General features: G+C 36.3%; 1 protein-coding gene across 4 annotated transcripts in view; it reads left to right on the top strand.

Moving 5' to 3' along the window:
* Positions 1 to 27,667, top strand: part of LOC106073929 (uncharacterized) — a 118,101-nt gene extending 90,434 nt beyond the window's left edge. For all 4 annotated transcript variants that reach the window (XM_056011038.1, XM_056011037.1, XM_056011036.1 and 1 more), the window contains 6 exons: positions 11,185 to 11,612; positions 12,501 to 12,649; positions 15,053 to 15,165; positions 20,588 to 20,791; positions 25,130 to 25,221; positions 26,443 to 27,667. In XM_056011038.1, coding sequence (XP_055867013.1) covers positions 11,431 to 11,612; positions 12,501 to 12,649; positions 15,053 to 15,165; positions 20,588 to 20,791; positions 25,130 to 25,221; positions 26,443 to 26,485 — 783 coding nt within the window. In that variant the 5' untranslated portion in view covers positions 11,185 to 11,430 and the 3' untranslated portion in view covers positions 26,486 to 27,667. The remainder of the gene's footprint in view (positions 1 to 11,184; positions 11,613 to 12,500; positions 12,650 to 15,052; positions 15,166 to 20,587; positions 20,792 to 25,129; positions 25,222 to 26,442) is intronic.
* Positions 27,668 to 27,832: the final 165 nt, after the last annotated feature.

The raw sequence follows: 27,832 nt of genomic DNA, 5'->3' as shown, positions 1-27,832 counted from the left end.
GCGTCGCAGGTTCTGCCAGGGTGTAGCACTGGGTGCTGCAAACTGCTTAAAGGTCATCAGCTCCTGATTTTTCCTCAGGGTTGACTCCCGAAGCCTTTTCCATGATTGGGAATAGCTGCAAGGCAACAGAGGTTTGAATTCAGAGTTTTCCTTCTCCTAGGTGGGTAGCCAGCCATGGCTAACGAGCCCCTCATGACCGAAGCTTATTGATTTCGGCGCCACTTACTCGCCTTTGCTCCTCATGTTAATGAGAACATTCAGTCGGACTCAATACCTGAGCCACACGTGAAGGCCAGGAGTTGGACTGAGGCCTGATACACGGAGGCCACGACAAACTTTTACCAAAGGCACTACAAGTGGAGCTGAACCCTATTGGAGATCCAACTCAGGCTGCGAAGCAGGACAGGAAGGCTAAGAACTGCGGCGGACAGGGTTCGAACCTGGGACCATCTAGGACAGAGGTTCTCAAACTTTTTTGACCCGGGGACCTCTTTACGTAGTCAAAACATGCCCACGGACCCTAAGTAAAAAAATAGCTACATAAATGCAAAGTTTAACAAGATTACAAAGAGAGTTTGTGTTACACAAACTCAGAGGCGGCCCCCGTCGAAGTCGGATCCCTGTCGGATCTGCATATTCGCAAATAATATTCAAGAGGTGATTTAATTTTGATGTAAAATGTTTTACACGTTTCGGATGTTCCTTCAGAGTTGAAGATAATTACTTCCTAGTCCAAACCTCCCGCAGGACGACGGGGGATGGGAGCGGGCAGGGTTTGAACCCTGGGCCATCCATAAATCTGAACGACAGTCCAGCGCGCAAACCGCACGACCAGGCAGCCATCCGATGGTCAAAAGTAATAATGTTTCAAAGATTCATTTGCCGTAAATTTAAATTTAAATTTAATAAAAAAAATAGTAGATTAGTTTTAGTATATTAAAACATTACAATATTGATCAAAACGTTTGGAAATGAAAATCTACACATTTTTTTTACACTTTAAGTTTAGAAATTGAAATTCTACATCTTAATCTAGTCTATTTTAGTCTAAACTAGATCTAGAAATTCTAGATCTAGACTCTAAAATAATTTTAATTAGAATATAAATCCAGATCTAGATATACTGTAATAAAAATCTAGATCTAGTTTAAAAAATCTAGATTAGATCTAAATCAAGATATCATTCCTTTTTTAAACGCGAGTCACATAACGAGGCTTAATAAACATTACTATACCGAGTTCTTTTTTCATTTCATTTGAAGAATTAATTCCATATAACGTCAGAGGGAAAAAAAAAACACTACGTCACACGGCCTAGCTAGAATAAAAATCGCCTTCATCATTACGAGCCTTTTATCGAGTGTTCATAGACATTGGTGCACCGAGTGCGTTCTTTTAGCATTTCATTTAAAGAATTCATTCCATATGACGTCAAAGGAAAAAAAAACACTACGTCACAAGGCCTAGCTAGACTAAAAATCACCTTTATCAACACGAGCCATTTCTCGAGTGTTCATAGACATTGGTGCACCGAGTGCGTTCTTTTAGCATTTCATTTAAAGATTTCATTCCATGTGACGTCAAAGGAAAAAAAAACACTACGTCACACGGCTTAGTTAGACTAAAATATGTTTTCATTAATACAAGCAATTTTGTCGAGGGTTAATAGACATTGGTGCACCGAGTGCGTTCTTTTAACATTACATTTAAAGAGTCCATTCATATGACGTCAAAGAAAAAAAATTCGATTACCTCACAATAGGCTAGTACCGGTACCATAAAAAAAATGTCTTTATTTACACGAGATATTTAACGAGGGTTCATAGACATTGGTGCACTGAGTTCTAATAGATATTATTTAAAAAGGATCAAAGCCACATTGTTTTTGCGTTTTGTCTGTCAGTCGGTCTGTCCGTTATCTTGATATAAAAAACAACAACTAAAAGTTATTAAAAATTGATTAACCTTTATTTTACGTTTCAAAACATCGCAATAATTTTTAGGTATGAACACAATTGAAAAGTTTATATAATAGATTGTTCCGGATGTTTGTATAAATAGTAAAAGAAAAAGAGAATTTCAGATAAATGTAATACCGTTAATTAAATTTTTTGGATGGTCTCGTATAAAAATTAGATGTACTACAGCCACGTGGAGAGATTTTCATACCTTACTTTGGTGTTTGGATTCTGTTTTCCTTAAAAATCGGAACATAATATTAATGATAATTAGATTTTTTAGTGTTTTAGGTAGAAAGTTAAATGTACTGTAAGAGAGTAGTGAGTTAAAATATTTTTCATAAAAATCCGTAAAAACATTATTTCGTAAATGAGAAGATTATTTGTTTATTAATTAGAAGAGGGAGTTCAAACAATTATTTGGCGTTAGTAGATTTTTAAATAAATTCGGAAATTTCTGGCGACGATTTGTAAGAAACAAAATCCGGAACTTTCTTTATCGATTACAAAACTTCTATGTTATGTTTGTTTTACAAGAAAATTAAATGTCTAAAAAGTAATTTTCAGTAATCAATTCAAGTAAATTACTTTTTTTAAAAGCCTTATGCGATTTCAAACAATCATTAGGCATAATTCATGTTCTATAAAACAATATCCGGAACATTTTTACACTTAATGAAATATAAGTCAGTATAGAGATTATGATTTAGCATTAATATGCTATTTACATAAAAAACGGAACAACATATTATTGATAATGTGTTTTTGCAACGTTTAAGCATGGAAATTGAATGTAATATAAGTTAGAAGAGCAAATAAACATTTGTTGGCGTTGATTAGTTTTGCACAAAAAAATCCGGAACAATCAATTTTAGATACTTAAAACTATTGAGATGTTATGGGAGGAACATTAAAGGGTAAATCAGATTTTCAATAGCTTTTAGAGTTCTAGTTTTTTAAATCTAATCGTGACGGACAGACCGACCAACAGACAAAACGCACAAAAATAAGCTTCTTTTATTCGGATGGGGGCACTAAACAAAAAATAAATAAAATCTGATTTTTAAAAAAAGTTTAAGGAATTGGTTTAGCACCTGATCATGTTGCGACGTTACGCTACTGCACGAAAATCGCTGCATAAAAAGTCCATTTAAAAAAATGTGCGTGATATTTACATACAAAGTGCATTATTAGCCTTTATAAACAAACAGAAATGTTTTCTTTTAATTTTAGCAGCTAGTTGACCAGAAAAAACGTCTTTAACTATTATTTGTATTTGTTGTAAACATTTCCTGTACATTTTAAAAATATATTTGACTTAGTGATACTGAAAATACACAAAAATTGTCCATCTTTGTTAGCATATTGTAACATTGCCTCCCTTACATTTACGTAATTGTTTTAGAATTGGTGTATTTTTATGAAAAAATCGCTTGCATAATTAATTTTATAAATTAAACGTTTGCTTTTAGAAAACCAAAAGTAGCCGTTGCACCTAAACTTTTCAAGCCGGATTTAATGATGAAATAATATTTTTCATATCTCTTCTAGTTTTCGAGATCTGAGTGTGACAGACGGACAGACGGACAGACGGACAGACGGACAGACGGACAGACGGACATTTAGCACAAACCTAATAGCGGCTTTTTCCCCTTACGGGGGCCGCTAAAAATGAGTTCGCCAAAGAATAGACATATAAAACAGCAGTGAAGGTCAAGTGGATTATTATCAACTCTTTCTCTCGTAATTATTTTCATGATCCGAATGATCATTTGTAGTTCAGTTCAATGTCATGATTAAACTTCACAATAACTTTGTAAATATATATATATATATATATATATATATATATATATATATATATATATATTGGTATGGGATTAAATGGGAATGCGTGCTTCTTTTAAAGAACATAAATTAATGTTTATGAAACCAAAATATAATTCGATGTGGTCAAATCAACGTTGGTATCGTCATTTAGGAGAGAAAGAGTTAAAGTTATCCGATCGGATAAACTGGCTTTTAGCGAAGAAGTTATTTATACAGAATTTTTAAATTTCTGCGGACCCTTACGGTCTTCTCACTGATCCCTTGGGGAGTGAGAACCACTGATCTAGGCGATATCTAGGCGATATATCCCAATCAAATACCACGCGATTATGTAGCCGTCCATAGTTTGCAATATGGCTTCATGAAATAGTCAAAATTAGAAGAAAAAAAATTCCTTGAGAGGAGTTTATAAAAAAATGTTTCAGAAGTTGTCATCAGAATTATCATCGCGCCAAAAAGGCTGCGCCAAAACCTCACGTACCGTCAGGTTATACGCTTCGAGAATAACTAATCCTAGACATTACCGAAATTAAACATTGACGTCTGAACTGGCACTGGCATCTTCGAAAATTATTTTCTCGACTCCAGCTCAAAAGAATAACCCGACTACTTAACGACCTCACTGACATATATCTCTTTGATTCTATCAATCAGAATCAAGTCCTTAAAAAGATTTAAATCCCTTCTGACTCGCTCTTTTTTTTTCATTTCCCTTTTCTCTTCTTTTCATTAAATAATTATCCAATGAAAGAAATTGTTTAGCAAACTAAAAACTAGAAATGGAAAAACGAATAAAATGGAGTTGCTAAAAGAAGATGAAAACAAAAAGAGGGAGAAAGAAGAGAGAAAGAAGAGAGAAAGAAGAAAAGAAAAGAGCAGGAAGAGAAAACGAATTAATCTTTAACAACTTGGTTTAATGCCTTGGAATATTTCTGCTGTCAGAGAGATTTCGGGTTTAAGAGTTTGGAAATCTCCACGTGAAAGGTTAATGGTCATTCCTGTCTGGAGTAGCTACATAGTGGTCCTAGAGACTTGTGCATTATTAATCTCTGGGTCTGAGTGGGCGAAGTGCCTGGAGAAACAGTGATACCAGGCTGATAAATAGAAGGATTGAATGGAGCGACGGCGCAGTTGTTTGTGTGGCTTCATTTTTGTGTTGTTGTTTTGTGTGTGTGTGTCTAAAACTGTTGAATGTCTGAAATAACTAAATCAGAAAAAAAAAAAAGAATGTTTACCGTAGCAAATTTTTTTTGTTTCATTTTTGAATTCTGAACATAAAGTATAAGGAGAAAAACTTGACATAGTACACAACATATGACATAGTGCACCACATATGACATAGTGCACCACATATGACATAGTGCACAACATACGACATAGTGCACAACATACGACATAGTGCACAACATATCACACACACACACACACACACACACACACACACACACACACTAGCGCAACACATTACATTAAGAAGTAGAATGCAGAATGGAACTGTGTTTCTTGTCTTTGGCGTCTCACTATCACAAAGCTTATATCAACTCCGACTGTCTCTCTGGACTTAGTTCTCCCACTGTCTCTCTGGAGTTAGTTCTCCCACTGTCTCTCTGGAGTTAGTTCTCCTACTATCTCTCTGGAGTTAGTTCTCCCACTGTCTCTCTGGAGTTAGTTCTCCCACTATCTCTCTGGAGTTAGTTCTCCCACTGTCTCTCTGGACTTAGTTCTCCCACTGTCTCTCTGGAGTTAGTTCTCCCACTGTCTCTCTGGAGTTAGTTCTCCCACTGTCTCTCTGGAGTTAGTTCTCCCACTTCCCATTCTCCGAACAAGTTGAAACGTGGGTCAATAAGTCATTGTCCTTTTAAAAAAAGACATGAATCAATCAAAAGATTTAATTTAATTTAATTAATTAACAAGCGGTAATAAATTAAACGTGCATTATTAAATTAAATTAAACATAGAAAAGAGCAATAGCTATTATAGTATTGAGATAAATGGCTGAAAATGTGCAGTTTTTTTAAAAATTTATTTATCTTTTGTTTTGCTTGTTTATGTTGTTTTTTTTTGCTTGGCCTCCGGTTAACTAGGGTGTTATGTGGCCAGCACAACGACCTTTACTTTTCCCCATTAGGTACTCATTAGAGCTGGGTGGACTCAGAGGCGCCCAAAGATCCCGAAATAAAAAATCCCAGTCTTCACCGGGATTCGAACCCCGGTCTCCGGTTCGGAAGCCAAGCACTTTACCTCTCAGCCACCGCACCTCCAACACGATGATTAGCTCTGAGAAAATTAACTTCTAGAAAATTCAAGAAGCTCTGAGGAAACCCTGGGTATTAGCTTCAAAGAAACTCAAGATGAATTGTCTCCTAGAAAACTCTGGATGAACTTCTATGAGACTATGATGAATTTGGCTCCTATGATACTCTGGATCTGAGCTCCTGGGCTCCTACCAAGCAGACCCTGGATAAATTGACTCCTAGAAAACTCTGAATGAATTGGCTCCAATGAGACTCTGGATGAATAGGCTCCTATGAGTCTCTGCATGAGAGAGCTTCTAGAAAATTCTGGATGAATTGGCTCCTAGAAATAAATCTATACATGAAACGTCAAAAAAGTAAAAGCTGCAAAGAATATAAAGCAGGTCTTGGGGTCTACACTCTACGTCTGCACACATGTAAGTAAAGTTAGCGTGATCGCTTTTTAAATATATTTATAAAAAAAAAGTTGTACGACTTCAATTCGAACTCGAAGGCTAAAATCTCTTTAAAGCAACACATTAATCACTGTGCCAACGAAGTGCTTATGAAAATAGAAGGTTTAATAGTTAATCTTCACTAGTTTCAAGCTTTTAAATGAGACGTAATTCTCTACACAAAGTACAAAGTGGACTAATTCAACTTATACCACCACATCTGTCAAGTATGATTTTTTCCCTTGTTAGACCAAATAATATAATTAATTACCAATAGTTAATTAACTAATCGGTTAACCTTCTTGATTCTTGCTTTCAAGTACAAGAAATAATAGTGCAAAATTTCAACTTCATCGGAGATTGTGTATTAGAGAAATATCGTGTACAAACTTTTACCAGACAAACAGAGATAGACAAATAGAGTGAGTTGATATCAGCTTTCTAAACAACTACACTTCAAATCTAGGTTTTTGGTTGCGAAAGGGTTAAATACAAAATATTGTGTTTCAATATTTCATTTTCTTCTTCTTTTTTTTTTTTCTAAAATATTGAAGAAGGAAAAAAAAGACGATGATTGCAAAAAATAGAAAATGTGCATTTTTGTTCATAATTGGAATCTAATAGGGAACTCTATTCACAAATAGCCTCCCCTGTCGGCTAGTTGTGTGCCCCTGGAGAAATACACGGAAGTTATTTTTATGTTTAATTTTTTTTTTTGTTATAAATATGTAGGAAATTATAACATTATTTCCTTAATTGCTAAAAATGGTGTGCATTCACCTGATGGCATAATTTCAATTTTGTTTACTTTTAATATTTTGTTAACCGTTTTCTGTTACCAGAGGCCTGTTAATCTAACTCAAACTGTTCATGGAAACATTTTTTCATAATCTTATATATAGCTAATCTTTTGGCATCCTTAAATTTCGTGCATGAGTGAGAGAGATGTGACTCATGTGAGTCATGTTTTCGATTCTTGTCTATTCCTGATTGTTGTGGAAATGATTTGTATATGCAATTGAAATTACAGTTAGATGTGTTTGGTTAGTTGTGTTTGGTTGGTTGATCTTGGTTTGTTTAGGTTGCGGTCAGACCGAAATTTTATTTTAAGCTTCGCTATTATGTGAGAGTAAATTATTTACAAATATATTCTTTCGTTTCATGAAGTAGAAATTTTATTACGGATGCTGAATGAGACAGAAAGGAGGAGAGAATGAGAGAGAGAGAGAGAGAGAGAGAGAGAGAGAGAGAGAGAGAGAGAAGATAGCGTAAAAGAGAGAAAAGATGACAGAGTGAGAGAGGAAAGCGAGAAAGTTAAGGATAGAGCTAGAGAAGAGGGAATGCGTAAGGATAGAGCTAGAGAAGAGGGAATGAGTAAGGATAGAGAGAAAGAAAGTAAAAAGACAGAGTGACAGGAAGAGAAAGAAGCAAATCTCGGACATTGACAAAGAAAGTGTTTCTCTTTTGTTCTTTACTTCTAGTTCCATGAAGTCCATCAAGGGGTGCGCTTGGCTTCCAAACCTGGGGACCTGGGTTCGAATCTCGTGAAGAGTTGGATTTTGAACTTCAGGATATTTTAAGGCGCCCCTGAGTCCACACAATTCTAATGAGTACCTGACTTAAGTTGGGGGAAAGGTAAAGGCGGTTGGTTATTGTGCTGGCCAAATGACACTCTGCTCGTTAACCGCTGACCAAAGTAACAGATGACCTTAACCGCATCGTCTGAAAGAGGAACAAGTCCATCTAGGGTTTATGTTTGACAGTCCCCAGTCTTCCTGTAGCCCATGAGGGGAGAAAACTTTGTTCGAAACCTTTTTTATTTATCGTATAGATTGTAACAATAATTGCGATGAATTAGAAAGAAAACATAAGAGTCTTTCCCCTTTAATTTACTGGTACAACGCCTTCATCGACTGATATACTAACAGAACAAGACACTGCATCAATATTATTTACAGGGTCTCATTTGGCGTTCTGTCAAGACAAAGTGTAAATTAATTCAGACAACAGAATGTCATACAAAGAGATTCTAAGGCAGAGAGGAATGGAGAAATACGGTCGACAGATCATGTGTGTTGCCCCAACGATTCAACAGACTAAGGGATAGGTGAAACTAAACCACTGCTATGAAAGAGGAAGGTCACACCCTTTTTAAAGTTAACTTCCTGCCCTTCTCTGTGATAAGATCAAAGCAATCCACTAAGCCACTTCTTTAAACAATCTACTACTTTATGTAAATCACTTCATCAAGTGATCCACTCGATAAGTAACCCACCATTTTAAGTCATTCCCTTCTTTAATTAATCCACTACTTTAATTAATCCACTACTTTAAGTAATCCACTACTTTAAGTAATCCATCCACTACTTTAAGTAATCCCCTACTTTAATTAATCCACTACTTTAATTAATCCACTACTTTAATTAATCCATCCACTACTTTAAGTAATCCACTACTTTAAGTAATCCACTACTTTAAGTAATCCAGTACTTTAAGTAATCCATCCACTACTTTAAGTAATCCCCTACTTTAATTAATCCACTACTTTAAGTAATCCAGTACTTTAAGTAATCCATCCACTACTTTAAGTAATCCCCTACTTTAATTAATCCACTACTTTAAGTAATCCAGTACTTTAAGTAATCCATCCACTACTTTAAGTAATCCCCTACTTTAATTAATCCACTACTTTAAGTAATCCAGTACTTTAAGTAATCCACTACTTTAAGTAATCCACTACTTTAAGTAATCCATCCACTACTTTAAGTAATCCATCCACTACTTTAAGTAATCCCCTACTTTAATTAATCCACTACTTTAATTAATCCACTACTTTAATTAATCCATCCACTACTTTAAGTAATCCACTACTTTAAGTAATCCACTACTTTAAGTAATCCAGTACTTTAAGTAATCCATCCACTACTTTAAGTAATCCCCTACTTTAATTAATCCACTACTTTAAGTAATCCAGTACTTTAAGTAATCCATCCACTACTTTAAGTAATCCCCTACTTTAATTAATCCACTACTTTAAGTAATCCAGTACTTTAAGTAATCCATCCGCTACTTTAAGTAATCCCCTACTTTAATTAATCCACTACTTTAAGTAATCCAGTACTTTAAGTAATCCATCCACTACTTTAAGTAATCCCCTACTTTAATTAATCCACTACTTTAATTAATCCACTACTTTAATTAATCCACTACTTTAAGTAATCCCCTACTTTAATTAATCCCCTACTTTAATTAATCCCCTACTTTAAGTAATCCCCTACTTTAATTAATCCCCTACTTTAAGTAATCCACTACTTTAATTAATCCACTACTTTAAGTAATCCACTACTTTAAGTAATCCTCTACTTTAAGTAATCCACTACTTTAAGTAATCCACTACTTTAAGTAATCCCCTACTTTAATTAATCCCCTACTTTAAGTAATCCACTACTTTAATTAATCCACTACTTTAAGTAATCCACTACTTTAATTAATCCCCTACTTTAAGTAATCCACTACTTTAATTAATCCCCTACTTTAATTAATCCCCTACTTTAATTAATCCACTACTTTAAGTAATCCCCTACTTTAATTAATCCCCTACTTTAAGTAATCCACTACTTTAATTAATCCACTACTTTAATTAATCCCCTACTTTAATTAATCCCCTACTTTAATTAATCCACTACTTTAAGTAATCCCCTACTTTAATTAATCCACTACTTTAAGTAATCCATCCCCTACTTTAAGTAATCCCCTACTTTAATTAATCCCCTACTTTAATTAATCCACTACTTTAAGTAATCCCCTACTTTAATTAATCCACTACTTTAAGTAATCCCCTACTTTAATTAATCCACTACTTTAAGTAATCCATCCACTACTTTAAGTAATCCCCTACTTTAAGTAATCCCCTACTTTAAGTAATCCACTACTTTAATTAATCCACTACTTTAAGTAATCCATCCACTACTTTAAGTAATCCCCTACTTTAAGTAACCCCCTACTTTAAGTAATCCACTACTTTAATTAATCCACTACTTTAAGTAATCCACTACTTTAAGTAATCCACTACTTTAAGTAATCCAGTACTTTAAGTAATCCATCCACTACTTTAAGTAATCCCCTACGTTAATTAATCCACTACTTTAATTAATCCACTACTTTATGTAATCCACTACTTTAAGTAATCCAGTACTTTAAGTAATCCATCCACTACTTTAAGTAATCCCCTACTTTAATTAATCCACTACTTTAATTAATCCACTACTTTAAGTAATCCACTACTTTAAGTAATCCATCCACTACTTTAAGTAATCCCCTACTTTAAGTAATCCCCTACTGTAAGTAATCCACTACTGTAAGTAATCCACTACTTTAAGTAATTCACGTGTTAAGTAATTGACAACGTTTCATGATTAACTGCTTTTAAAAGCATCGCAAGGATATTAGAAACAAGAGTGACTACTCTGATAGGTCAATCTTGGAGATTTCTCCCCTTAAAGTAATGCCCGCTATATCTTACGATCTCCCATCTAATGTGTACCTCACGCACACTCGCGCACACCCGTTTAATGGCCCGTCTGACAAACACACACACTCACATAAACACATATTACTTTCCTAAAATCTTAATGACAGGACTGTTGCAAGATTCTGCCGCAATTATAAACAAAAAATCAATCAGTTAATTATTTATCTGTCTGACAGATCAAAGAACAAGTTACCCTGGACTCACTGGAACCTCCTGACATATCAAAGTGTTAACAAGTTACCCTGAACCCACTAAGACCTCATGCGGACATCTACTCTACAACCATCTTATCGTATCTGACTCCCACAGCAACTGTACTTTATCATTGACATTCTTATTGGTGCCCTCTCGCATACTTGAAAGGGAAAAAAAACAACTTCTATCCGAGCAACGGGTCTAGCTGCCCTTTTCTATGTGTCATCATGGAGCAGCAGGGCAACCATGCTTTGCGAGTCCTGGGCTGGGCGGAGTTCAGGGCCCACCCCTCAAGGCTCCACGCCATGTTTACAAACAACAAGGCCGGCCAGCTGGTGTATGACGTCAGACAAGTGATCAACTTGACACAGTCCACATCAATTGATGACGTCAATGTTGCAGTTTATAAGTAAGCTATTCCTTTAGTCTTAAAGCTCTTAGATGTCTTTATTTGTTACAAAGCTTATATCAACTCACAATGTCTGTCTGTTTGTCTGTCTAGTAAAAAGTTATTTCTTCCACACCCAGTCTCGGATCAAGCTGAGATTCTGCACGATTATTTCTTTTACCTGACAACTCATGAATCAATTAAAAAAAAAATCGGTTATTCAACTATTGGTAATTATTTATTTTGTTTGGTATCTCAAACAAGGGAAAGGACTTGTATTGTACTGAAGGGTGGTATAAGCTGAATTAGTCCCCTTTGTAGGTCGTCGTCTGAGTCTTAGTGAACACATGATGACATAAATGTATTGATCTGGTAAAAATGCAAACCCATAAACTAATAACATTGGAGCATGTCGCGTATGGGGCTTGGTGGCTGGGTGGTAGAGCTCTTAGCTTCCGAACCGATGGGGTACCGGGTTCGAAACCTGGCGAGGACTGGGATTTTTTATTCCAGTATCTTTAGGGCACATTTGAGTCTAATGGGTACCTGACATAAATTGGGGAAAAGTAAAGCTGGTTGGTCGTTGTGCCGGCCATATGACACCCTCGCTAACCGTGGGCCACTGAATCAGATGATATTTACATCATCTGCCCTATAGATCGCAAGGTTTGAAAGGTTAGTTTACTTTTTTTGTATACCACGTATGAGTGTTTTAACCTTCACGAGCCGAGGGACGATTATGTCTGCAGTGTGACTCACAGTGTAAGTATCTTGCCGGGGCACTACGCGAGGTCTAGACCTTCCTGTCCTGAGGCGGAAGTTCATTATAGCAGGTCTTCCTTCTCCTCCCACCCTCTTTAACTCTCTCCACCTGTACCATGGTAGTAATGCTGTTTGTTGTGTTGTCAGGGATAACATTGTTTTGACCACCTCCACGAGTGACCAGCTGGCCATGGTCCAGGACGTGTTCCTCAGGAGGATGCTGCTGCTGAAGATCACCATCTACCACACGGAGATCTCAAGCAAGTACAGCGTGGAGACAGTCAGGATTGTGGAGGGTAGGTGCACTGACCACTTACTGGCCGTCGAAGTATTTTAACAGACTAGCAAAAGAAAGTCCATAGGTCAGCATAGTTTGAAAGAATTGTAACTGTGTATTTCTTAAATGCTGAACATTTTTTAACATACTTTGAGAGGGTTTATCATCAAGTTAATTGATGCCCTTCAAAATGTCAATTAATAGAGTAAGGTAGATCAGGATTGTGGAGGGCAGGCCCACTGACCACTGACTGACTATCAACGTATTCTTGTAAAACCAGGTCCGTAGGTCACAAACATACAACGTTTTTTAAACGTTCACCAGTGGGTAGTTCTTCTGAAAGTGTCTGGACGGAATAGTACAGGGTGACCATTAGGTCAGTGAATGTCCATCAAACCTTGCTCAAAAGGTCAGTTAATACAGTAATGTGGAGGGTCAAGTAATTGCATTTACTAGTCCCTAGTTTTCTGTTCTGAAGTCTTGTGCGGGTTAATAACATTAGAGTAGATCAATACATAATTGAAACTGAGCTGAGAGGTGTATAAACTCAGCTAACTAACAACATGTAATATCTATTACAGTCTAAGTCTGAACATGTTATGTCTATTACAGTCTAAGTCTGAACATGTTATGTCTATTACAGTCTAAGTCTGAACATGTTATGTCTATTACAGTCTAAGTCTGAACATGTTATATCTATTACAGTCTAAGTCTGAACATGTTATGTCTATTACAGTCTAAGTCTGAACATGTTATGTCTATTACATTCTAAGTCTGAACATGTTATGTCTATTACAGTCTAAGCCTGAACATGTTATGTCTATGACAGTCTAAGTCTGAATATGTTATGTCTATGACAGTCTAAGTCTGAACATGTTATGTCTATAACAGTCTTAGTCTGAACATGTTATGTCTATGACAGTCTAAGCCTGAACATGTTATGTCTATGACAGTCTAAGTCTGAACATGTTGTGTCTATAACAGTCTAAGTCTGAACATGTTATGTCTATAGCAGTCTAAGCCTGAACATTTCTCTATTTACTGTCTCAACTTGACTTATAGTATGGAATAATGACTTCCATAATTTTTTTTTATTCATTACTTCGGTTTTTTAAAGTTTTTTGTATGCGGTGATAGGTGGTATGCGCTCTGGGGAATCGTCTCAATGATCCCGGGTTCGAAACCTGACTGCTGCCATTTCCTCCACCGTCCGGCAGAATGTATGGTCTTTGTCAGCCTAGGATGTTATCTTCAAATCTGAAAGAACATCGGAAACAAACATGTGAAACAAATTTAACTGACACGAATGACTGTACTATATAAAAAAAACAACAGAACTGTGACTTCACTGTGACTTTTCCATGTTAGAATTAAAGCTGCATTGCTCAAAAGATTTTTTTTACTTTGGTTGCGAATAGCCTTCAATTATTCCCTCTCAATTCTGGAATTCCAAATATTGACAGATTAATTGAATTTATGATCTAATAACGGTTAGTTGGTTTGAGAATAAGAGTTGAAAATTATTTATATTTATATTATACCATTCGAGCTTTATACTGGTTGCGTTGCGTGTCAGGCTGTCAGCTGGGTAACCTTTTACACCTCTACTCAGCTCATCCGTTCGACACGTCAACATAATGAATCATTGAATTTGTCAGTGCATTATTGTAACTACGGAATTGTGTCTTTATAACGCATGTGGTCGGTCTGTTATAGTGTACATCTGTACAAAGCATGCTGACAAAATATATTTATGTGAGGGACTAACGAAATTCCTCTTTATGTGATTTACAAATGAAAATAATTTAAACCCTCGAGTAGAAATAATGAGGAGATCAAACACACACACTATATATCAAGCACTAATACACATTATAATCCAAATTGAATCATAAATTCACAAAGTAGACTTAACTCAAAGTTTGACATTTATTGACTGAAAAACTGATTGGCACGATATAAGCTTATCTCCCTTATTTTATAATGTTCTCTCGAAGCGGAAGTAAGATACAAAAAAAATATTTCTAGTTATTCCATTTACATGTTTACTATTCTTAGTAGAGTATTCAATCATCTAGATTCCAATGTATAATCAAACTTCCTGTTTACACTTCACTTGAGACGTCAACGCGTACACCACGTGACAATTACAATTATGATTTTCTTATTGACTACACGTCCAACTGTACGATTTATAGATATTTCGGAAAAAAAGGCGACTTAGATTACAATTTAGAATTACAACTTAGAAACATGACTTTGAATTACGTCTCAATATTAAGACTTAGAGTGAAGTCTTAGAATTAGGACTTAGACTACTGGCCACCTTAGGTTAATTCACATTTACTCTACTCTCATTTCTTTCGTTTTTTGTTAATAATCCGACTTTTGTATATATTATTATTCTGACCACTTTCCCCAGACGACTTTGCTGTGTTATTGAATGGTCATCACCCGTCTGTACGGCCCCAGGTCAAGTCTGGATTCCATCTGGCCACTCGTTACGTCAACAAGAACCAGCGGTTTTGCCTGGAGGTCTGTTTTCCTCTACGTTAGCAGACGAGTGTATGGAAAGAAAAAAAAAAAAAGAAAGAAAATGTAAGAAAGAAGGGAGAAAGAATGTTTAATTAGTGAGTCAAGATTTGAGCCTCCATCTGGCGCCTGGTAATGTAAAAAGTACAACCCGGAATAGAAAATGGAAACTGGCGCAAAATATTTGCAGACGATTATGACTACCCACTCCCCTTCCCCTTCCAATTTTGTTGGCATTTAGATTCATCAATAAACTAATTTCTCTTACCCCTGTTTGTTGTCGTAGGTGCATCTTTGTACAAATTAAATTCGTGGGAAGGTTTGAACATATATTGAGAGAGTTATTAACATTCTTATATTTTTTTAAAATTTCTCTAGTGATTTAAATTTTGTTAATGAGCTGCTTTTACTAATTCATGTCCTCCATTTTACATTATCAATGACTTGTAAATATAAAGCGTTTGTAGTGTTATATAAAAAATAATGTATAATATCTATTAAGATAGATTGTATAAAAAATATATACATATATAAGTTTGTTTTAAAAAATATTCCTTATGTTCCAACTCAACTTTCTTTTCATCTTCTTTCTCACTGAAAAATTAAGTTTTGGGATCGAACCCACAACATTCATGTAAATTGCACGACGTTCTAATAACTTAGCCAACCAGCAATATTGCTTTGTTCGAAATTTCGTAAGGACCATGAAGGGGAACGAACTCCCATCAAGATTGCAAGGTCTGAAAGGGGTAAGGAAAGTAATGTTTCCTTTTCACACCTTGTGATCTATAGGGAAGGTGATATTAAAATCATCTTAGGGAAAGTTATATTAAAGTCATCTTAAGGAAGGTGATATTAAAGTCATCTTAGGGAAGGTGATATTAAAGTCATCTTAGGGAAGGTGATATTAAAGTCATCTATAGGGAAGGTGATATTAAAGTCATCTTAGGGAAGGTGATATTAAAGTCATCTATAGGGAAGGTGATATTAAAGTCATCTTAGGGAAGGTGATATTAAAGTCATCTTAGGGAAGGTGATATTAAAGTCATCTATAGGGAAGGTGATATTAAAGTCATCTTAGGGAAGGTGATATTAAAGTCATCTATAGGGAAGGTGATATTAAAGTCATCTTAGGGAAGGTGATATTAAAGTCATCTTTCTGAAGGTGATATTAAAGTCATCTTAGGGAAGGTGATATTAAAGTCATCTTAGGGAAGGTGATATTAAAGTCATCTATAGGGAAGGTGATATTAACGTCATCTTAGGGAAGGTGATATTAAAGTCATCTATATGGAAGGTGATATTAAAGTCATCTTAGGGAAGGTGATATTAAAGTCATCTTAGGGAAGGTGATATTAAAGTCATCTATAGGGTAGGTGATATTAAAGTCATCTTAGGGAAGGTGATATTAAAGTCATCTTAGGGAAGGGGATACTAAAGTCATCTTAGGGAAGGTGATATTAAAGTCATCTTAGGGAAGGTGATATTAAAGTCATCTTAGGGAAGGGGATACTAAAGTCATCTTAGGGAAGGTGATACTAAAGTCATCTTAGGGAAGGTGATATTAAAGTCATCTTAGGGAAGGTGATACTAAAGTCATCTTAGGGAAGGTGATACTAAAGTCATCTTAGGGAAGGTGATATTACAGTCATCTTACGGAAGGTGATATTTAAGTCATCTTAGGGAAGGGGATATTAAAGTCATCTTAGGGAAGGGGATATTAAAGTCATCTTAGGGAAGGGGATATTAAAGTCATCTTAGGGATAGGGATACTAAAGTCATCTTAGGGATAGGGATACTAAAGTCATCTTAGGGATAGGGATACTAAAGTCATCTTAGGGAAAGTGATATAAAGTCATCTTAGGGAAGGTGATATTAAAGTCATCTTAGGGATAGGGATACTAAAGTCATCTTAGGGAAGGGGATATTAAAGTCATCTTAGGGAAGGTGATACTAAAGTCATCTTAGGGAAGGGGATATTAAAGTCATCTTAGGGAAGGTGATACTAAAGTCATCATAGGGAAGGGGATATTAAAGTCATCTTAGGGATAGGGATACTAAAGTCATCTTAGGGAAGGGGATACTTAAGTCATCTGTTTCTTCGGCCAATGGTTAACGAGCAGGGTGTCATGTAGCCAGCACAACGACCAGCAGCCTTTACTTTCCCCAACTAAAGTCAGATACCCATTAAATATATATGTAAGACCCAATTTCCAGAGCAGTTAAAAGCTATCAATAGCGGGATACTCTGTCGGGGAGAGCCTCAAAATTCAAAATACTTCACTTTAATTTTGATTGGATTTCCTTTTTATTCCTGGGTACGAATATTTAATGATACATTTATTTAAATTTAAGGTCATTATTCGACGTTTAAAGTGACATGCCAGCCTGGTTTGGAAAAAAAATAATTTGGCGGGAAAGCCCGTGACCTCTAATACAGAGATATTGTTTAAAAGGTGACGTTAGATGTCTTGCGATGTGAAATACAGAATGACAAACACAATTTCGATGTTTGCTAAACAATTAATTTTTACTTTTTTTTTTTTACTCCTGGACATTCATTGATTTCTGATCATCGCTAACAATAACTCTGTCTCGTAAAGGGAAGTAATTTTAAGCCAGGTGTCCAAGATTGAGAAAAAGAACTGGAAGAAATCTGCAGAAGTCAAAAGTTTTTCATTGGTGAAAGTCTTGACGGGAGGAAATTAATCTGGAAGAAGAAATGACACTTTGATTAAATCTTATCTTATCTTATCTTATATTTAACATCTTTCGCATTTCTTACTCGCACTGTTCGTGCTGCTGAGAGACTTTCAATTTGCTAAATAAATTGCTACCCAAAACTATACTGTATCTCTCTCCCATTTTGTTTTTATTCTCTCTCCCTCTCTCTATCACTCTCTTTCTTCTCTCCCTCTCTCTATTCTGTTCAACGCTCTCTCTTTTATCTAACCTCTTTCATAGTAAGTCTCTGTCTCTCTCTTTCCTGCCAATGCTCTCTTTCTCTCAATTATTCACTTGCACTATTTGTCCGATTCTCACTCCTCCCTCTTTCTCTCCGTTCTCTCTGTCAGTCACTCTCTCTGTCCTGGCCCTTTCTCTCTCTGTCTGGCTCTCTCTCTCTGTCAGTCACTCTCTCTGTCTGTCTCTCTCTATGTTAATCTCTCTCTCTTCCTCACTCTCACTTTCTTTCTCTTCCTCTCTCTCACTCTCTTCAATCTTTCTGTCTCTCTCTCTCTGTCTCTCGTTATTTCTCCATTCGTATTTCATCTTGTACAACTCTTTCTCTATCTAGAACTCTCTCTATTTCTTTGTCTTACTCTCTTTCTCTCTCTCTCAGACCCCAACCATCTTTCAGCCCACTTTGCCCATCATGTCACGCCAACCAGGAGTGTGGAGCTCTCCTGTAACGAGCACTGATGGAAACTCATGAAATCTGATTTCCGCTTTATCCTCAGCAACTTCTTGGTGTTTGGCAGTGCGTAGAGCCAATGGCGGCAACCTAAAAGGTCACGTGGCTTGCGACTTGTATAACCCCTGACCTACATTTACTTCCATTTTCTTTACTTCGCTCATTAGATTTTATCCGGTAGAAACTGTCCAAAAAAAAAAAAAGAGAGAAAAAGAGAAAGAAAGAAATATTTCAGCGAAAGAGTAAAAACAAATTTTTCTGACTAGCTGTTCTTAAAAACTTACAACTTTCGCTAGTTTTGATCATATCCGAAGAATGTCTCACTATTTTTATAAAGCCTTTATCAACTCACTCTGTCTATCTGGTAAAAAAAAGTGTGTACACGGTATTTCTCCCACACCCATTCTCGGATCAATTTGAAACGTCACATAATTATTCATTGACATAGGCAAGACTTCAATCTATTTTTTTAAAAAATAACGAATCGGACAGTTATTAACTTGTAGTTCATTATTTTGTTTAGTAGCGACAAGGACAACTAATACTTCATTATTCACAGGTAGGGCTAAATGTGTTGGGTTTAGTCCCCTTAAATATTTGTTAACGCTATTTCTCCCTCACACATTCTCCAATCAAGTTGAAACTTTAAACAATTATTTATTGTACCTAACAAAACATGAATCGATAAACAAAAGTACTTAATCAGTCAATTAATTATTGGTAATTAATTATTTTGTTTGATATCGACTAAGGGAAATAGCTTGTACATTATTGGTAGATATAGTTTTAAGGTCGGAGTTCTTCCCCTTTAGATAAGCTTTTTTTTTTTTTTTTTAAAGAATTTTTTATATTTAGCTTGTTAATAAATGATCTTTCTCTTTGACTCTGTGAGGCATCATTTACAAACATTTCTAGATAACCCCATTGGTTTTAGAAGCACAGTGACATAAATGAAAAGTAAAATACTAGTCGGGGGGCAGGGTGGTTGAAGCCCATACATTCTGTGAGAATTAGAGAATGGTTTGGCGTTAGGCTTTCCTTGCATCACGTTTGTAGAAAAGAGAGTAGAAACAAGGGGAGCTAATCAACTGTTACTGTCAAGTGTACTTTTAGATAGTCACAGAAAAGAAGTTCCCCTAATTCGCTGACATGATTTTGTAATCGTTTTATCGAAGTCCCACTTGAGCTACTTGTTCTAAATTTTTGTACTGTCCATATGTTCAGGAGTGGCTAGTGATTTTGAAGTGGACTTTAAACTGGCTATTACTAAACTACTTTTATTCATAACACCCCCACTCCGAGGTGATATAATACAACCGAATCTAAATTATAACAAATAAATGAATTTTCATTTTTAAACCAAAATTTTTTTTTCATCTTTTAGTTTTTTAAAATTTATCCCACCATTAGCTGGAATTTCTGTCCCCCCCCCCCTCCCTTTCCCCAATCGAAGCGAAGCAACGATGCAATAGGAAGCTGCAGTGTTTCAGTTGTATTCATCATCTTTATCTGTCCGTTAACTTCCGAAGTAAGTCCGCTGTGACAGTTCGCCTAAAGTCATCCACATTCTTGGCAGTGAGCAGCTGTTCTTAGCAGAGTATCAAGAGAGAGGCCAAGCCATTCTTGTATGTTGTCCAATAACTGTCTCAACGCCTTGCGGTGGTGGGTCACGTGGTGCGTGTCTTGTAAATGTATATCTGTATGTACATGTAGTGAAAAATGGTTGGACACCATTGATTTGTGGATGATATGGTGATGCAATGATCTCTCTAGAAAAAAAAACTTCCAATAATCTGTTTTCAAGCCTGACTCTATGATAGAAATCAGACGGAACCAATGTTTACTTCTGGACAGAAAATGTTTTCGCTGTAAAGGCTCTAAAGAGCATAATGCGGGCCTGCCATATACGTGCGTGTAATGACCACGCTTTCTTTTGGCCCCTTTAAGTACTAAGCGTCCGGCCACTGGACAGTCATTTCAACCATTGTATATTCATTTCCTATGTTTCCTCAGCTGGACATTAGTGACCTCCTGTTGGACTGGTACATGGAAGTACGGGACGCCATTACTAGCTGTGACGACATCCACTCGCTCAAGTCCAAGCGGACCAGACTGTGCGTGACCAACCACTCGCTGTACAACCACGGGTTGGACTGTAGTCCCAAATGGATCCTTTTTCTCTGTGTCTGCTGGATCCTGTATGTTCCCTGTTATCGAGTAAGTAATGGCTGTATGTTCCCTATTATAGTACAGCAAGTAATGACTGTATATTCCTTGTAATAAAGCAAGGAATTAATATATGCTCCTTTTTATAGAATAAGGAATGGCTGTATGTTATAGGGTAAAAAATGTGTGTATGATCCCAAGTATGGTAAGAAACAGTCATACGTTCCTTTACAACACAGGAAGAAAATATATTCATTTCTCTCCATTAGGGCACATAAATTATATGTTCCCCACTATTGGCCAAAATAAAAGTTGTATGTTCCCTGTTGTTGTGTAAGTAAATGTTTATGTACCCTGTCATCGGGCAAAATAAAAAAAAATATTCTCAGATGTCGTTTATTGTGAGTCGCAAGTTCCGGGCTTTAAGGCAAAGTAAAATGTGTATGTTCTCCGTTGTTAGGCAAGTGTTTTGTTTATTGCTAAAGGAAAAGCTGTATGTTCCCTGTTACTGTGTGATCAAAAGTTTGTTGTTCTTTACTACAGGGCAAAGTTTCTGCATCCTGTTGTTGTGTAAATAAAGTTGTATGCTTCCTGACATAGGGCAAAGTAAAGTTGTATGTTCCTTGACATAGGGTCAAGTAAAAATGTATGTTCCCTGACATAGGGTCAAGTAAAAGTTGTATGTTCCATGACATATGGTCAAGTAAAAGTTGTATTTACCATGCCAAATATAAATTACAAAGTTGTATGTTCCCTGCCATAGGGTAAAGTAAAAGTTGTAAGTTTTTTTACTATAAAGCAACAATGGACTGAATGTTTCTCGCTTATAACGGTTGCATGTTCCCTGTTGTTTAGTATGTAACTTTAGCGTGTTCTCTATTAAAGGTTGAGTACAATGTGTATGTTTCCTGATATAAGGCTCACTAACATTCAACGAAATACCTTAGTACATACCTATAAGGCTCGTTCCAAGCACGTCATTCGTTCTTGGTTTAGACCAGTGATGCCAAGAATACGGCCCGCCACATCCGGCCCGCGATGTGGTTTCATCCGGCCCGCCGAAACGTCGGTACAAAGTGTAGAAAATCCCTCCTTTTTCAAAGCAAAAAAAATATGAAAATGTATCTTAACCTAAGTTAGGGGTCTGACAGCCCTTACTTTATCTCTAATGGATTGGTGCCACATTTAAAATTTGTAAACTTTTGAAATTCGAGAGCCGAAGAAACTAAATTTAGAATCTACCAGGAAAAATAAATTGCTCTTTACTTTTTTATGGAACATGAGAATAAACCAACATATTTGTTTTGTAAAGTGTGGCTGTTATAGAGCACAACAACAATAAACGCATAACAAAACATTCTTAGTTTGAGCTGCAAATTAAAGATTATTTAGCTACACCTGAAGGATCGATGGGAATATTTACCAACACGAGATAAGAAAAAGAGTCGTTGGTAAAGCTATCTACAATGTTGAGTAAATTTTTAAGTAGAGAAATGAAGCCAGTTTCCGACGCGTGAAAAAAAAATACACTTCTGATATCCTATTAATTAATGTAAGTACCAGATTCACAAGTTTCTAATTAACTTGTTTAGGGTCAATTTCGTTTTGTTGTGTACATTTTCGGCCATGTGGCCCGCAACACGAGTGTCGGAAATTAAAATGGCCCGCAGGTCGAATTAGGCTGGGCATCACTGGTTTAGACCATGTTGTTATCTGACCTCTTATCATAATGAAGGTCCTCCTCAACTGATGTCACTTGTACCAGACACATTTAATGACAGCCATTTTGGTGAAAACTCTATAATTATAGTTCATTAATGTGCATAATTAATACACCACACGTAAGTACTTCCATTATGCGTCATTCACCATGTATGGATTATTGGGTGCAGCGGACGTTGTAGATTGGAAAGGTGAACTTTGTTGGTCAATGCTCGGACTTGGTTTTAGTGGTTGATTTTCTGTTGCATATTTATCTGTTTCTGTGGCTATGTGTGTGTGTGTGTGTATGTGTGTGTGTATGTGTTTGTTTATTTGTTGACATCATGTGTATGTGGGCAAGGGGGCATTACTACGGTGAGTTTGTTCTTTCATAATGTTTTAAGTTTTTAGATCTCTCTCTCTCTCTGTCAGCTTTCTCTTAGACCTACCCTGCTGGACATTTTTCTTGCACCGTAAGAGCGATGTGTCAATACAAGCAACCAAGGCTTTCCACTCCCGGTCAGGGGTCACCAGAAGTAGGCTACCAAAAGTGCCAGAGGGCATTCTAATTATTTTGGTTCCCCGACCCTTTTTTGACAACCCTATCTGTTGACAAACGTGATCTGTAGACAACCCTCTTCGCTGACAACCTTTGTTTTTTAGCTGACAAAAATATATCCTCTCTGCTAACCTTTTTTTTTTGACAACCCTCTCTAATGACAAATGTATTTATTTTATTGACAACCCAATTTGCTGTTAACCCTTTCTGATTTCAATCCTGTATGCTGCTATCATTCGAGCAACGCTGCAGGGTAATAAGCTATAAGATTTTGAAATAAACTCTAAATATTTCTGCGACTTATCGTGGATTTTTTAAACAATGCAGATTGGAGCGCTTTTCTAAGATTCAAACAACGAACTTCCTGAGTTTTGGTTTGCGAGCTTAGACGGAAGTTCCATGAAAATTATAGCATTCTGGGATATTTTTTTAAATCAATCTGACGTCTGGCAAAATCAATGGGCGTTTTAAAGGGATCGGCAGATTTACGTTGCTGTTTTTAATAAAAACCCGAATTAATTTAATCACGAAAAATCAAATCCCAGACTACTTGCGGATCCAGTTAAGAGGGACCAATATTTCACTTGGTAGAAACTAGTAAATTACTAAATGTATTAAAATAAACCAAAAAAACCTTTCGACCTAATTTGTGAGATCATTCAATTATCTTTATAGTTTCCCCTTTCAGACCTTGCGATTTATGTGGCAGATGATGTTAAGGTCATCTGTTTCTTTGGCCAACGGTTAAAGATCAGGGTGTTATGTGGCCAGCACAACGACCAACCGTCTTCACTTTCCGGAACTAAAGTCAGGTACCCATTAGAGTTAGGTGAACTCAGGGGCGCCTTAAAAATCCTGAAATCCAAAAGCCCAGTCTTCACCGAGATTCGAACCCAGGAACCCACGTTTGGAAGCCAAGCGCTTAACAACTCAGCCACCCCCCCCCCCAATTATCTTTATAAGAATATATAATTTAAGTGCGTGCGTACTTATTCTGTTATCCAAATAGAGGTTCTAGAAGGTTCGCTACTGCATCATTGCGTTGATGGCAAGGAATCATTGCTACATTGACCCCCGCCCCCCTATTGATAGTAATTTTCTTCCTTTTATTATGAGGTAGCTTTACGATAACGAATAATTTTTATAAACTTTCATTACATTTTATTAGTAATTTATTTTGTGTGTACGTGATAACGTAATGGCGGCTCATTAAGATTACTGGACACTGGAAATGATAAGTAAGTTGTCGTACGGGTCGGAATTGGAGGAATAAGGACATGGAGTGTGTATGTGTCTGACATGAAGTAACACAATCCTGTGTGTGTGTGTCAGTGTGACATGGAGTAACATAGTCCTATGTGTGTGTGTGTCTGTGTAACATGGAGTAACACAGTCCTATGTGTGTATGTGTCTGTGTAACATGGAGTAACACAGTCCTATGTGTGTGTGTGTCTGTGTAACATGGAGTAACACAGTCCTGTGTGTGTATGTGTCTGTTTGGAATGAGAAAATAAATATCTTAGATGACGTCATTCACCATTTAGCAGTCACTCAACTCATCCGGAATTTCAGGTGGTGCTTCTCTCTCTCTCTCTCTCTCTCTCTCTCTCTCTCTCTCTCTCTCTCAGAAAATCATTAGCTTCAGTTTTTATTTGCGTATTATCAGATGTTCTTGACTTTTAACATACAGTCTCTTCATTGGCACTCTTTCCTGTCTTTCTCTTATCTCTGCTTACATTTATTGTTCCTTAAAATCTTTGTCTCTATCATTCTTTCATTTGTATATGATCTATTTTAGTGTTATATCATTTTCATTGTTACTTTGCGTTCTCTATCTATCTTTATCTCTCTCTCTCTCTCTCTCTCTCTCACACGCAATTTATTTTATCAACAGAAGCCTAAGTGTTATTTTTTCTCTTTACTGCAATTTCCCGTGTTACACTTCACAAGTTTCTCAGGGAAACTGAATTTAACAGAACATTGACCAGACAGGGCATTGACCAACCAAACAGAACATTGACCAAACAGGACATTGATACGTTTACCAAGCAGAACATAGACATAACAGGACAGTTTATTTCCTTTATAAAAATAGTATTGTTTGTTTGTTGTTTTTTTTTTTTTTTCAGATTTGGAGGAAGTTGACATGTGCAGACATCAGGGTTAAGTTGAAATGTGACGTCACTTCCGCCACCTGCTATATTCACAATGAGACAACAAGGTAATTATATTTTCGGCCTGTCAGGGCTCACATTTAAACTAGAGAAGCTTGATACATTTGTAGACTGGTGGGGGTGCTGGGGAGAGAGGACAAGATTTGGGAAGAGCGTTTTTATTCTTTTTACAAAATGTATATCAACTCTGTCTGTCTGGTAAAACGGTTTCAGCACATTATTTCTCCCACACCCTTATACTCGGAGGAAATTGAAACTCTGCAAAATTATTCATTGGTGAAGACAATTCATAAATCAATAAACCAATTAGTCAATTAATTTTTGGTATTTACTTATTTTATATAATACCAACATAGGAAATTAATCCTTCAGTATTCACAGATATGGCTAAATATGTAGGTTTTTGTCCCCTTAGATAATTGTAAACGGTATTTCTCCCACACCCATTTCTCGGATCAAGTTGAAACTTTAAATATTTATTGTACCTAACAAAACATGAATCAATTACAAAATTAATCAACTAGCCTATCAATCATTCGTAATTAATTATTTGTTTGATGTCAAAACAAGGGAAATAACTTCTACATTATTGAGAGATACAATTGTAAGTCTAAAGTTCTTTCCCTTTGTTGAAAAAACACTTTTTAAAAAATATTTTTCCTCGTCATTACATATATTTTCAAATGATCATCTATTTCTGTGTCTGTGCTATATGCCGATTTAGGTTAACTCCGCTTTGTCCACATAACCCGCCATTATGATTGCATGCTAGGTTACATAAATTTGCATAATTGGTTTATATACAGCAATTATTTATTCACAGCAATAGGACTAATCCTTTAAAAGAACAATTTTGGCATATATCCAGATACATATATCACTACGTGCAGATACGCTTTCTTATACACACACACTCGCTCATACAAACACTCAAACACACACGCGACACGCTCTCGCGAATAACCGTACACGATGGACGAAAATGTCATTCTCCAGGCCACGAATGTAATGGATGACCACATCACTAATTGACATCACATGCCACAAGATGGAACAGAACGTTTAAAGCTAATGACATTCGTAAAATGACATCGCACAAATGACAAGTCTAGATAAATTGTTTCCTGTGGCCAAGGAAAATTTTATTATTTTTTCCCTTCTTGTCTCATTTTCTATCTTTTCGAAAAACAATCTTCACTTATTTCACAAACCCACGTTATTGCTTCGCCTGCTCCTCATGCGTCTACTCCATCTTGTCTCCTTCCCAGAATGCAGCTGAAGGACAGTAAAAGGAAATACGATAGCGTATGACGTCACCGCGGGAGACGCCTCGACGGACATGTTATTTCCACTATTGATTACAGAGCTGGAAGAAAGAAGCAGACGTGGACACCACGTGATCTCCAGAAGGTCAAAAACTCGAGAAATTAGATCACAACTTTTATTTTTTTCAATCATAGAAATCTTGTGGCCATTAAAGGTCAATCCATACTGAAGTAGAAAAGACACTCTTTTGTGGGTACAAAAAAAAAAGCACTGTCCCTTAAAGAACAAGTTTTAGATCTAGTTGCCAATTTTATTTGTCCGTCAAACAAAATTTTGGCGAAATATTTACATCAAGTGCTAACGTAAGATGAATCTCTTTTAAGCTTGCTAACGTCATATAGAGGCAGTTTCTCGCTCTCGCCTGCTTTTCAGAGCACGAGATTTCAACTAGTGTAAGACAAAATAATTTTATTCACACAATTTTTGTTTCTCGATGCTATGTTTTTTTTTTTCAACATGAGTTTTTGTACGCTTTAATTAATGTAATGGAGCTGATCTACATTGTATGTAACATAGCCCTCAGTGGCGTAGCTAGGATGAGGAGATGGGGGTCCAAATTTCTAAATCCCCCGGCCCCCACTTGAGAGGACCCCCAAATGAGTGTCCGAAATTTGCTTTTACGTTAAATACTATGCCATTATCTCGTGTCATGGTGTTGAATGTCAAACTGCAGCGGCCCCTAAAGAAGTCAAGCCTCCCGGGCCCCCAAATCCATAGCTACGCCACTGGTAGCCATTCGTAAACTATTTCTTTAGAACCAACGTAGTCTAGTTGGTAAATAGTCGGATGTTGTTTTAGCTTAATTATTTATTGTTTCAAGACGATAGTAAAAGTTTAATTATAATTTTAAAAATTGATAATGAATGCAAGAAAGTGGGGGGGGGGGGGAGGCAGGTCAATTTGTAGAACTATGAGGCTCAGTTCCTTAATCCAATATGAAACATGTTATTTGCTTTTTTTAGATAACTCTATCAACTTTATTTTTTTTAATTAGTCGAGGTTGTAATGGTTTTTGTATATGTACACAATGATCAAAATTTAATGCCATGTTTGTACACGAACTCATGTCCTTGACGTTCAAGATAATTTTGTTTTTGTTTCTAGAAAATGTTTATTTTCATGATCAAGCAATCAATATGTACATTGTAAACTGTTGACAGCGCAATCCTGCTAAATAGAACATCTGGAGACATTGTGATATGGTTATTATTTAAGAGCTTTTTGACATTTTTAGGAGCATTTTAACATATGTAAAAACATTTTAAGAACAGTTGGATTTATTTAAGAACCATTCAACACATTAAAACCACATTACATGTTCATAATAATGCG

Source organism: Biomphalaria glabrata, chromosome 14 (assembly GCF_947242115.1).
Source record: "Biomphalaria glabrata chromosome 14, xgBioGlab47.1, whole genome shotgun sequence".
Taxonomy (NCBI): Eukaryota; Metazoa; Mollusca; class Gastropoda; family Planorbidae; genus Biomphalaria; species Biomphalaria glabrata.
The sequence above is the reverse complement of the archived record's forward strand: the minus strand, read 5'-3'. Positions and strand labels throughout refer to the sequence as shown.